Source organism: Nuphar pumila, chromosome 6 (genome assembly GCF_984573655.1).
Source record: "Nuphar pumila chromosome 6, dmNupPumi1.hap1.1, whole genome shotgun sequence".
NCBI lineage: Eukaryota > Viridiplantae > Streptophyta > Magnoliopsida > Nymphaeales > Nymphaeaceae > Nuphar > Nuphar pumila.
Window position 1 is genome coordinate 88,356,308 of NC_143254.1, and position 12,918 is coordinate 88,369,225.

General features: G+C 38.8%; 1 protein-coding gene across 1 annotated transcript; it reads right to left on the reverse strand.

The window, feature by feature from the left end:
• Window positions 1–8,865: 8,865 nt before the first annotated feature.
• On the reverse strand, window positions 8,866–11,371 carry LOC149835069 (uncharacterized). Its single transcript, XM_090011672.1, has 2 exons — window positions 10,124–11,371; window positions 8,866–9,373 (listed from the first exon to the last, which is right to left on the reverse strand). The coding sequence occupies exons 1-2, from the start codon at window positions 10,596–10,598 to the stop codon at window positions 9,303–9,305; spliced, it is 546 nt and encodes a 181-aa protein (XP_089867798.1). The 5' UTR covers window positions 10,599–11,371; the 3' UTR covers window positions 8,866–9,302.
• Between the last annotated feature and the right edge of the window lie 1,547 nt (window positions 11,372–12,918).

The window sequence follows — 12,918 nt, forward strand, 5'->3', positions numbered from 1 at the left end:
TAATGGGGAAAAGTCCCATTTGATAGAAGAGATTATCAACCAAGATCCCTGAGGCCCATTGAGTTCTTTTATATGGTCCACATAAGCATGCCATGTGCTTGCTTTTATGCATTGTATGACATACATCCCTTCTTTTTGTTTCATTGATAACTACTACACAAAATATCCCTTCTTAATTAGACAAAAGTAGGCACCATATTAAGTTTGGAAAGAGAGGGAACATTAGTGAGAAAAGGGAAGCACACCCATTATAGTGTTTTGGTTCTTTTTTATTTTCATTGGGAGTGTGGTTTTCAATTGACCACCTCATTGATAAATCTCCAACACGGTTTACTGTCTTTCTTCCATACGAGAGAGGTATTTTTTTTTCAGACAACTTTGATTTAAGGTCCAACTTTTTCCCCCTAATCTCAAAAATAGGACTCACTTTTTTTAATTTCCTGATATGAGCCGTTAGTCTTCTGAAAACTGACAAATAAAAATCTATTCGTTACTGTTATCCATTAACTCAAGTTAAATCTCAGGTAAATTCAATCAAATTGATGGTAGTACCTTTCTCTTCTGGACAAAAGGTAAGTAAGCATTTTTCAACTCTAAAGGACAATATAAGAAACTAACAAAAATCACATTTCCCCAAGATGATGGAAATTAACTAAGGTCTCTATTTGGCAGTTTTCAAAAAAAAAACTTTGGCTCACACTGGGAAACTAAAAATATGAAGCTCTTTTTTGGAATTATGGGCAAAATGTTGGCCTCTAAATGCAAATCTCCAAATTTTTTCTTTGACATGAATAAAAAAGTTGGTTTGTCTAACATAGCGTTTAGATGCAGTTAAGGGGTGTTTGAATGAATGAGATCCAAGGCTTGCTTAAGTGCCTGCTTACCTGACAGGCCAATCACATGATAGAATGCAGGCCCCACTTAAAATGCTGTCGTTGTGATTGTCTTGTGTCACATAGGCAGGCACTCAACCGATCCTTGTATCCCTGCTCGTGTTTGAGACCTTTGGAGCTTAGATCATCCAATTTGAGCTAGCATTTTGCTGACTTATGTGAAGCAGGTCCCACTCCAAGATCATGCGATTTCAAACAACAGATCTTATATCAGGGATGCAAACACACCCTTAAGGAGCATATATGTTCATAGCGGATCTCGGATCCGGAGACTGTGGTCTGGCATGGAGCCCACACCAGATGAAAGGGTTTGCCAAACAGGGGATCTTAGATCCTCTGATAAAAAATCCTCAAAGTGCAGTGATACTGGAGGCTTTAACAAGAAAGGTAGATGTGTAATTATTGAGGAAAGAACAAAATACCTCATGGCGCTTGGCAGCAGTCAGCTGCAAGACTTAGTTTACTAATGGCAACATAAAGGTGGCGTTAGGTAAAAAAATCATTATTCATCTGTTAAAAACAGGTGGCTAGAATAATACAAAAGTTATGTTTTTTTTTTGTAAATAGCTGATCAGTTGGGTAGCTTTCTGTACATTATTCTTTTATCTTCCTTTTCTTGTCTTGGCAGAATAGGCACTAAGAAGCATGATATTGATTGAAGCCACTGTGATCTAAAGCACAGTTGCTTTCCAGTTAGCTGTAATATGTGGTGGTGTTACAGATAGAATGTAGAAATCATGGACACATCCAAAGTGTTTTCACATACATAAGGTCTCAACCTCAATAGCCAAAATATGTGGTGCAAATCAATTTGTCATGCTTTTTTTTTTATAATGAGAAAACCCTCACCAAGGACCGAGTCGCCTTAATGAGCCCGCCCCAGCGAGGTAAAACCCCGGATGAGGACATGACCACCCTGCCTTACACGGCCAGTCCGAGCTACGGATAAGACCAATTTAATATGTTAATGCACTATTTTAGTAATTTGCTTAAGATGTTGATGCAAAGCAATGTATACTTCTATATATCAGGTATTTTCAACGCCATTAGCGATGCAAGTATTTTGAGAAAAACCCCTCTCAAAAAAAAAAAGAGAGAAAAAGACCGGACTCTTTCACCAAGTTCATTGTTATAAAACTCCAAGTTCCCTTCCCAAGGGGGTTAGCATAGTGGTGTTGGGCCTTGGCTGTTAGACGTGTGGTCAAGGTTTGATCCTTATGAGCTTCTCCCTTCTGCGCAAGCCATGCCCAGCATAGGCCGTCTTAGCCTGGAGTTTTACTCTGCACTGCCGGAACGATGACTGTAGGTATGACAGGCTGAGCCAGTGTGACCAGGTCTTTGTATCGGGTGTTGTTTCTTCAGGCTATAAATAGAAAAAAGAGAAAAAAATCAAGTTCCTCTTGATGACAAGTGAAAGCGCTCAGCTTTGGATTCCGAGCAAAGAATGCAGAGTCATTCGTGACATCCCATCAACTTGATGATGTTCATGAAGAGTCCTTGCCAGACGAGCATAGTTCTCATGGGGAAGGTTTGCAGGGTTGGAAAGTAGACAACAACAACAACAACAACTACGCCTTCATCCCAAAACAATTGGGGTCGGCGATATGAACCAAAAAAGAAAATCATTCTGGGTCTTCCACATGAATCCTTCTCCTCCAATCATTTCTATCTAATGCCATGTCCTCGGTGAGGTTCAAAGCATTCATATCCTTTTCAATCATCTCCATCCAAGTCTTCTTAAGCCTACCCCGACCTCTTTTAACTAATATATTTTCTCATTTCTCTATCCTTCTAACTGGAGCATCATTAGGCCTTCGCCGAATATGTCCAAACCACCGTAAACGATTCTCTCTCATCTTATTTTCAATGGATGCAATGCCTACCTTCTTACGTATCTCCTCATTTCGAATCTTATCTTTTATTGTATTTTCACACATCCATCTAAGCATACGCATCTCAGCTATACTCATTTTTTGAATATGATGTCTCTTGGAAGCCCAACATTCCGTACCATATAGTAAAACAGACTTAATTGTTGTCCTATAAAACTTTCTCTTCAACCGCAATGGCATTCTACGATCGCACAATACTCCAGTTGCACTTTTCCATTTCATCCACCCAACCTTTATCCTATGATTTACATCTCCATCAATTTCTCCATACTTTTGAATGATAGATCCCAAATATTTGAAACAGTCATCCACCGGTATTTCTTGCTCACCAAGCTTCACTACACTCTCATCACTACTTCGTTGCTTACTAAACCGACATTTCATATATTCTATCTTACTCTTACTCAACTTAAAACCTCTTGCTTCCAATGTCTGTCTCCATAATTCTAACTTAGCATTAACCCCAGCTCTAGACTCATCAATCAAAACAATATCATCAGCAAACAACATACACCACGGTACATTTTCTTGAATTGATCTCGTAAGCTCATCCATCACTATCGCAAATACAAAAGGGCTTAAAGCAGATCCTTGATGTAACCCAACCGTTATCGGAAAATTGGTTGTCACCCCTCCACAAGTGCGGACATTGGTTACTACTCCTTCATACATATCTTTAATTATACTAATGTACTTGAGAGAAACACCTTTCTTCATCATTGTCCACCAGAGAACATTCTTAGGTACTCTATCGTATGCCTTCTCCAAATCAATAAAAACCATATGCAAATCTTTGTTCCTCTCTCTATATCTCTCAATAAGTTGTCTAAGAAGATGTATAGCTTCCATAGTTGATCTTCCAGGCATAAAACCAAATTGATTCTCCGATATCATGACAACCGTTCTCAACCTATACTCAATCACCCTCTCCCAAAGTTTCATAGTATGACTCATGAGTTTTATACCATGATAGTTTGTGCAATCTTGTATATCACCTTTATTCTTATATAGAGGCACCAAAGTACTCTTTCTTCACTCATTAGGCATCTTATTTGTACGCCAAATCTTGTTAAAAAGATTTGTCAATCATTCTAAACCTTTCTCACCCAAGCATTTCCATGCCTCGATAGGTATACCATCTGTGCCAACTGCCCTTCTTGATTTCATTTTCTTCAAAGCCTCTACAATTTCTTTCTTTTGAATCTTGCGCATGAAGTCACAATTCATCTCATGAAAAGGAATGGAGAAGTCTCCAAGATCCTGAGCATGACTTCCATTAAATAGCTTATCAAAATAATCTTTCCATCTCTCCTTAATCTCCTCATCTTTGACTAAAACCCTTTACGTTTCATCTTTGATACATCTAACCATACCCAGATCCCTCGATTTCCTATCTCTCATCTTTGCAAGCCTATAAATATCCTTCTCGCCCTCTTTGGTATCCAACTTGTCATAAATCTCCTTATATACCTTATCCCTTGCATTTCGAACTACTTTTTTCGCTTCCTTTTTTGCTATCATATACTTCTCCAAATTCTCATTATCACGACTCTTACTTACATTTCTATAACACTCGCTTTTAACCTTAATAGCTAATTTGACATCCTCGTTCCACCATGATGTATCCTTACCTAGCGGTGCATCGCCTTTAGACTCACCCAATACCTCCTTAGCCACCTTTATCATGCCACTCGCTATCTTATTCCATATTGATTTTGAATCCTCTTTGAGACACCAATCAACTTCCTTAACTACCTGCTTTGCAAACATTTCTTGTTTAGCTCCTTTCAGTGCTCACCACTTAATTCTAGGATCTATCGTATGTCTATCACTTTTGCAGCATTTTCTAATTCTAAGATCTAAAATTAAGACTCTATGTTGTGTAGCTATACTTTCTCCCGGTATAACCTTACAATCGATGCAACAACCCCTATGTCTCTTTCTAAGTAGGAAAAAATCTATCTGACTCGTATTAACCCCACTTTTAAATGTTAGTAGGTGAGACTCCCTCTTCCTAAACCAAGTGTTTGCTAAGATCATATTATACGACAAACCAAAATCTAAAATTCTTTTTCCACTTTGGTTTTTTTCTCCTATACCATAGCCTCCATGGATACTCTCAAATCCATCCCTACTAATGCCTACATGTCCATTAAGGTCACCGTCGATGAAAAGCTTTTCTCTATAAGATATCATTTGTACTACTTCATCTAAATCTTTTCAAAATTGACGCTTAATGGAATCATCTAAACCTACTTGAGGTGCATAAACACTAATAATATTAATAATATCTGTACCTAATATTAATTTAATAAGTAAAATCCTATCACCCTTCCTACGAACCTCAACTACATTATCTATAAACTCACGACTAATAATAATCCCTACTTCATTTCTATTCCTATTTATTCTTGTATACCAAATCTTATATCCTCAAGGTTCTATCATTTTTGCTTTCTCACCTACCCATTTGGTCTCTTGTAGACATAAAATATTCATCTTTCTCCTACACATAACATCTACTAACTCTACCAACTTACCATTTAAAGACCCTATGTTCCAAGTGGCTAACCTAATTTTATGGTCTTAAACTATCTTCTTTACCCCCACCCGTCCAATAAAGTGACCACACCCGGGCGCCGGTGTGATGCGTTGCTTCTGAGCAACGACCTAGCAACCCTTGCCCATTTATCACTGCCTTCGAGCCTATAGAGTACAGTGCGTCGCTCAGTATGGAACGCCCCAACGAAATTCTCATGTTGGTTCATATTCATAGTGTGTGACTAAGTTTTATGATGACTATCACTGGCCTACTGCAACCCTACTCCTTTATCCGGGTTTGAGACCGGTGTATAACTAAACAGTTATACCGCAACCCTCCTCCTTTATCCGCGCTTGGAAAGAAGACAAATAAGTCTAATTGTCTTCAAAATTTTAGGTTTGGAGGTGGTACGGTTTGGGAATTCTGCAAATTCGGGGATTTTCAGAACTATGCACAGAGAAATAGAGCATCCCACAAATGACGGGGGTATCTTTTTTCAGAAACAGAACTGTGCAAATTCAAGAAAAACTGATGTTTCTGTCACTTCACAAATTCAATTCAATTGATATCCTCTCTTTTTTCAATTGGGGATAACAAAAATCCAATACTCTCCATAATTTGAAATCTCCAAAATTTCCCAATTTTAAGTAATTACCCGTTTGTCATAATTGATGAATGAAAAGCCAAATTCTGTGGAGATCATGTTGAGGTTCGTTGGGGTTAATTACATGGTCAAACTTTTACAAGGTGGGTTGGTATTTCAAGGTTTCATTTTTTCGGAAGCAAGCTGGTCTCGAAGTACAAATGATGGACAAAGTCTATTGCCGGCAAAACGTCAAACTAGTGCAAATCTCCAACAAAAGTGACCGTTCTTGTTGGACTTCCATTTGCGTGTTGGATCTTTTCACTTGATGTCGGCTCTCTCTCTCTCTTTCTCATACTTTTAATACCCTTCAATCCTCTAGCCCATATTGACCACTAAATACAGTTTCCTAAAATTCTCATATTCAAAACGTGTCTATAACTAGTTAGGATTTGGTTAGCCACCAAACAAACAGGGTTTCCTAAAATTATCATATTATAAACAGGCCTAGAACCAGTGAGGATGTGGTTGTTTTTGACCAACTTCAGGCATGTTTGATTTGGTCACACTTCTGATTGCTCAGCCTATGAAAGCTAATCACCGGGTTCACACCCCTGACTAACTTTCACATGTTAGAAGGTGCACTTAGTTTAGTTCCAGACAAAAGCTTAAGCATCGCTCGCAAAACTCTGCTTAAAAAATGCCTTTCCAATAAACCTTTGACACTGGAGAAAAAAAAAGAAAAAAACGTTGTCTTTTTAGAAATCAAGCAAAAGAACTCCCTTTTTGTTTAGAAACGATTCAAACAAAAAATTAAATTTTTTTTTTACTTTTCAAAGAAACTCTAATATGGATTCAACTTCACTGGGTCTTAGGTTCAGAATGTTAAAAAAGAAAAATTGTCATTTAAATGCCTTTTTTTTTTTTCCTACCATGCTTTATGAAATTAAAAGTTAAAACCGTATTAAACTCGTATATTATCTGTGGATTTATTTAAGGTCTGAATATGGCATTTTTAATTGAACAGTTAGCTTAGTCTAGGAAGATATTGGGCACCACGGGACTTTAGTTCGACAACTTCAGCATTGCTACTAAGGCCATGTTTGGGAGCCTTGAATCCGAGGTGTTGCGGTTTCCACCATGCTCCCATACTCTTTTGCTGTTTGGGCATCTCTCAGCATCACACATTGGCAAAACAATATTTTGGCAACACACTGAAACCGTGTTTCCATCCCATTGCGAGGCTCCCAAACATAGCCTAACAGGAGCGACAGTGAAGATCATTAAGTTGGATTATGCTCTATATAATGCCCCAAACATATGTTTCGGATCGGAGATTTCCGGGAAAAGGAGTTGGTGTTATTAAAAAGTACTTTTTGACTAAGAAAAAAAAAAGAGAATGTAGAAGCTAGTGAGCATTTGACAATAAGGCATATAACCAAGGAAATTTTCTCATTGTTTGATCACAATGTGGACTCACGAGAAGTCTCCCATGTTTTTAACTAGGAGAAAAAACCACAACCCTTTCAATCATCAAGAAACAGTACATTTCCATGGAAATTACTCCCAGCGGACAAGCTGATATGATATCCAAACTTTGGTAAGATATCCCTTGGTTCTGAGATATGAGGAATTCAAAAACACCCCATGTTTGGTTGAGTCTCATGATATTTGGACTCTCATGCAAATGAGAGAATTAATCTCATTGGCATTGGATCAGAAAATGAGTGGTGTGAAATGAACCCGCGATTGGTTTTACAAATGAAAGTTGCTTTCTCGTTTAAATGAGAATCAAAATAATGAGCCTCATGTGTTTCTGATTCATATGACCCAAATCAAATTTGATTTAGAAACACTGGCCCAGCAAACCAAACTTACTGTAAGAGTGCATTGGATCACCTTGGATCCCAGATCCGGCGATCGTGATGTGACACGAGGAGGAGTCCGCACCTAGATCCGACGTAATCAAATGACGTATCTCAGGTTCACATTTTTTGAGGTATCTAAGATTCAAATTTGAAAGGAAATTCAGGGTTCTTTGGCCTGACCTGGCGGGTGGTTGGGTAAGTGGATCAGGCCAGAGATCCTTGCTTTTCAAATCCTTCGTTTTCAGAAATTCATTTATTTCCTCATATTTGAAAACCGAATCCAATCCCTGGATTTGAGAACCCACGCATTCAAACGAGCCTAAAGGATTAAGCCGTGAAATAGATCCAAGCATGTAACACCGGAAGAGAGTTCCATGTTCATCCTAAGCTTGCTGGAATTTTCTCAAGCTCTGCTGGCTACACAAACTGAAAGTACAGACCCAGCTCGACTAGAAAACTTTTTAGATTCCATGAAATCCATAATGCTGTTCTTCAAATCATGTTCCCCATACTAACTAATGCAAAAATATCATGATGTTAATGAAGCAATACTAGTGCATTGCACTGTTGCAACTTGCAATGTTGGTGTCAATAATTGCATCAAATCAATCATGATATTACTGATAACATGCTTTTTGTCACCCATAATCTATCAACATGCCAATAAATATAGATACAGCACAGTTAAATCCTTGGTGTTTTGTGGTTTAAATATTCGGTTGAAAGGCGATTAGTACATCCATTAAAGAAATCAGATTCTAGAACCTGCATAATTCCAATTTTCTAATGCTTGAGTAGAAATAAGAACACAGACAACAATCAAGGAAATAATGGAACAGGTTAAGAAGCAAAAATTTTACAGCTTGTATTGAAAGGGAAGGGAAGGTATTTACAACAAGAATCAAGCTGGATGCTTCATACAGTACATTGGTTTTGACTTTTTTAGACAAGGAATCTCCACATATTCCAAAGCAAGTAGGACAGCAATTAAAGACATCAGATTCAGTAGTCTGCATCATTCCAAATTTTCAAGTTTAAAAAGAATTAACAATACACCATAATCATGGAAATAATGGAACAAGGCGAGTTAGCAAAATTTTGCAGCTTGTAATGATATGAAGGGGAGGTGGTATTTACAATAGGAATCAAGCTTGATGCTTCATATTGTACATTGGTGGATATTTATTTACATAAAGAATCTCCACATCTAGTATTTACATATAATTATGAGCAATCACCCCAAGCCCATAATTACAATGGATCATCACACCATAATTTCACACACGCACATAAGAACAATAAAACATAGAGAAAGTGGGCTCAATTTAGTGAAGGCTTTGATCCAACTGCTCATGCTGTTTGTTTTCTTCACTGATTTGATGGTTTTTCCTTTTTAATCTCTCTTGTAAGGCACGTGCATGCTGGACGTACATGATATTTTTTGGAGGATATAATGAGCTGAACGCAGCTTCTTTCTCTCCAACAGGATCACACCATGTGCATTGAGTGTGTCCTCCATTATGGTCACCTGCCAACTTGAAAGCCCTGCGGCTCCTGTAGAGAGGACAGCCATTTCTCCATGTACTTCTTGCTCTCTGCACATGACAAAGGTGCAAATGTCATTTGAGTTACTGGAAATTAAAAGATTCCACAAAAGGTTCAAAACGCAAGGTTCGCTGTTTCGTTGGTTATCTAGGGAAGAGTCTTGTTTAGTTAAACTATCGGTTCCATGGCAGGAAAGATGGTGCTGCCATGAGTTGAAGAATCTCTCTGTAGTCCGAAATCATACTCGAGACTCACAATTTCGCTGGTTTGGTCCCAACAAGATATAATTCTCGAGCTGGTTTCGGCAACCTTACGAGCACTCGTAACTGGACTCAGGCTACAATCATTTGGCCGGGAAACATTGTGGTCCTGACCAAGTCCTGAAAGTTCCAATACCAAGGCCACATTCATGGTCCCCAAATCCTTTTCGTAATATTTTCTTCTACAGATTCAATCAGCAGCTAGATCCCTATTAATTTCACTCTTACCCGCTAGTCCCTTACAATTGCCAGATTCTGTGGGTTTCCGGCAATGGATCAAGAGGCAAACTGGAGGTGAATGGTCTAAATTATAGAACCGTCCACCTGTTCTCAGCGGCATAGAAACCCATCGGATGACCTGCTTGAGTTTTGATACACTACTCCCTCTTCTAATAACACCAGAGATTGACAAAGACGATGGAAAGCACACGCTCTAATGAAGAGCGTAAGATATCTTTGTTTTTCCGTTCCTTTCACATGCCTACCCAAAAAAGAGAAAAGAGAAAAGATGAAGGAAAAAACAGGGGAAGAGATGCTCACCTGCAGAATACCCAGTGTGTAAATTGGAAATAAAGGCACCCAAAAGCTGATTCTCCGAGTTTTCTGCGGCAGAGTCGCCAAAAGGCCTCCCATAGCAAGGCACCAACACGGCAAAACTGTTGTCAGATTCATCGTCGTCCTGGAATTCGGGGGCGTGGGGCTCCAACCAACCAATCGACCAATCCGAGTCGTCGGTTTCTGAACCAGACATGCATCCACCGTCCGACGGCACCAGAACGATATCATACTCCCGATCGATCCCCTTCCGTTCCTCCCGGCTGTGCCATTTCCGTTTCACCTTCCTGAAAGTAGACGGGAATTTCGCTCCGTTCGCCCGGAAATGCAAAGAATCCGGCTCCCGGAAACTCGACTCCGCTGAAGACGAAGACATGGGAGGAGAGCCCGAGTGAACCGAGGGCTCGTGTTCCTTTCCACCCCACAGCCACCAAGAGAGACGAGGGAAGGCGACGGCCATTTTTTTTTTGTCCTTTTTAGGAAAAAATCGGTGGGTTTTTCGAACAGAAAATCGAACGAAAAATCAGAAATAGGGAGATTTAACAAAATACAACAGAAAATTTTCCCTGTTTCTCCAGTCAAAACGTTTTTTTAATACAAAATAAAAATATTAATGCAAAAAAAATGAATTTAAAACCCAGCTCGTGTGATCATTAGAGCTGAAAAGAGAACCACAAAGAGCACGGCAATTTTATTCTCTTTTTATGAAGATTTTTTCTTAATTCTCGCACAATTAAAACCAAACATTTAATAAATGTCGCAAAATCAGGCAACGAAAAATATTCAAGAAAAAAAATTGAAACCGTTGTTTTTTTTCTTTCAAGAAAAAAAGATTCCCGTAGATACCGTAGAAAGAAAAAATGACACGAATTGCGAAAATAGCAAAAGGGGACTACCCCACACTACTAAATAAAGAAAAATAAAGGGGGAAAACAGAAAATCATCCAAAAACAGAAAAAAAAAAAACCACACGAAAGCTTAATTTCCGTTCCGATCACCTACAAAAGGGAGGAAAACGAGAGAGAAAGGCGACAACTGAACTCTGTAATCTTGCCTCCTATTCCCTTCGCAGAGAAATCCGACTGATCGCCGGATTCCCCGTCGAGAAAACCTACAGGAATCTCAGACGATTACGGAACCGATCTTCAGAGAAGAAAGGAACGAGGAAGACGAAGAGAGAAACGAGAACGAAGAAGAGGGAAGGACAAAATGGGAATCACGAAGATTCCCTGCAATCGGAAAGCCATTCCATACGCTTCAATATTTATACCACACGTCTCCCTTCCCTCTCTCTCTCTCTTTCTTACGTGGCCTCGTCTGATTCCATCGGACGGCTCAAGTTTTCCCTACTCTCTTCCTTGGGCCGTCCGATCTCAGTTCCCCTCCAATCATTGGGAGAGGGAGGATTTAAAAAAAAAATGAAAAATTATCCACTTACGTATCGCATTCCGTATAATTTCAAAAATAGTGCTATCCTTTTTTCATAAATTCAGAGAGAGAGAGAGAGAGAGATAAAGGTATAGGGATACAAATCAATTTGTTGGGATCCAATCTGATCCAATATAATCTAACTGAGTCCATTTATGAGTCCAATATAATTGACTGGATATGATTTGGTTAAGTGGATCAAACGTGGTCAATTTGTCTCCATTCAGTTCTACTGAATCCAATATGATTAACTGGATCTAATCTGGTCCAACTGGATTCAATCAAGTCTACTTAATCCAATATATTAATTGGATACAAATTGGTTGCATTCAAGTCGAATGAGTCCAATATTATGTTTGAATGGATACAAACAGACCCACTTTTGCCTCCCTCTAGTTGACACCCATAATGCATACAAAATGATCTTAACAATCTTTAGTTAAAGTGCAATTTGAAAAAGTGGCCTGACTTATTTACTTTTTATTAAAAGCTGCCTAACATTTCATTTATTACAATAGCTGCCTAGTTTTGTAAGTTATGTTTTAGATACTCTTGGCTCTTGAGCAGAAGTTAAATGACCCTAACCATCTTTAGTTAAGATCTTTGAGATAGCATTTCACAGAAGTGGCCTGGTTGATTCACTATTTACAACAGCTGCTTACCGATTCTTAATGGGCTCTGGTTTGAAGAGAAGCCCATGACCCGTTTCATTGGCCCAACGGGGCCGGGTTCAGCTTGGCCCGGCTGGCCAAATCTTAAAATGCATCAATGTTTGACTGAAATTATGTCTTAAATGAGAGAATAGCAAGCTCTGGTACAACTAATTAGGTAAATAATAATAATTAACAAATATCAAGTTCCCATGCAACTAATTAGGTAAATAATAATAATAATTATCCAAGTTACTATATGTAATAGTTAATTTTTAAATTTTTTATATTATTAAAAATTAATAAATAACTCAGGTTCATCAGGCTGACCCGGTAGCCCACGAGCCCAAGCCCGGCACACTTATATAACGGGTTGAGTTTTGGCCTGGTACTTAACGGGTCTGAGCCTAAAATCATGGCCCATGGCAGGGTGGGTCAGCTTAGCCCATCGAGCTGCTGAGCCAGTTGCCCACCCCCTACCAAGAAGTACAGCACTAAAGCTTGCATCAACGTTGTGGCAAGGGATGCCACTCATAAGTTTCGAACTTGTGACATTCCTTCAACTTGGTGACATTCACAAGTCGACCAACTTGTGACATCCCTTCAACTTGGTAACATTCACAAGTAGCCTCTACCAGATCAGGAGGGGTACACAAGACCTAAACATAAAAAATATGACCTTTTTTATATTAGGTAGTAAAA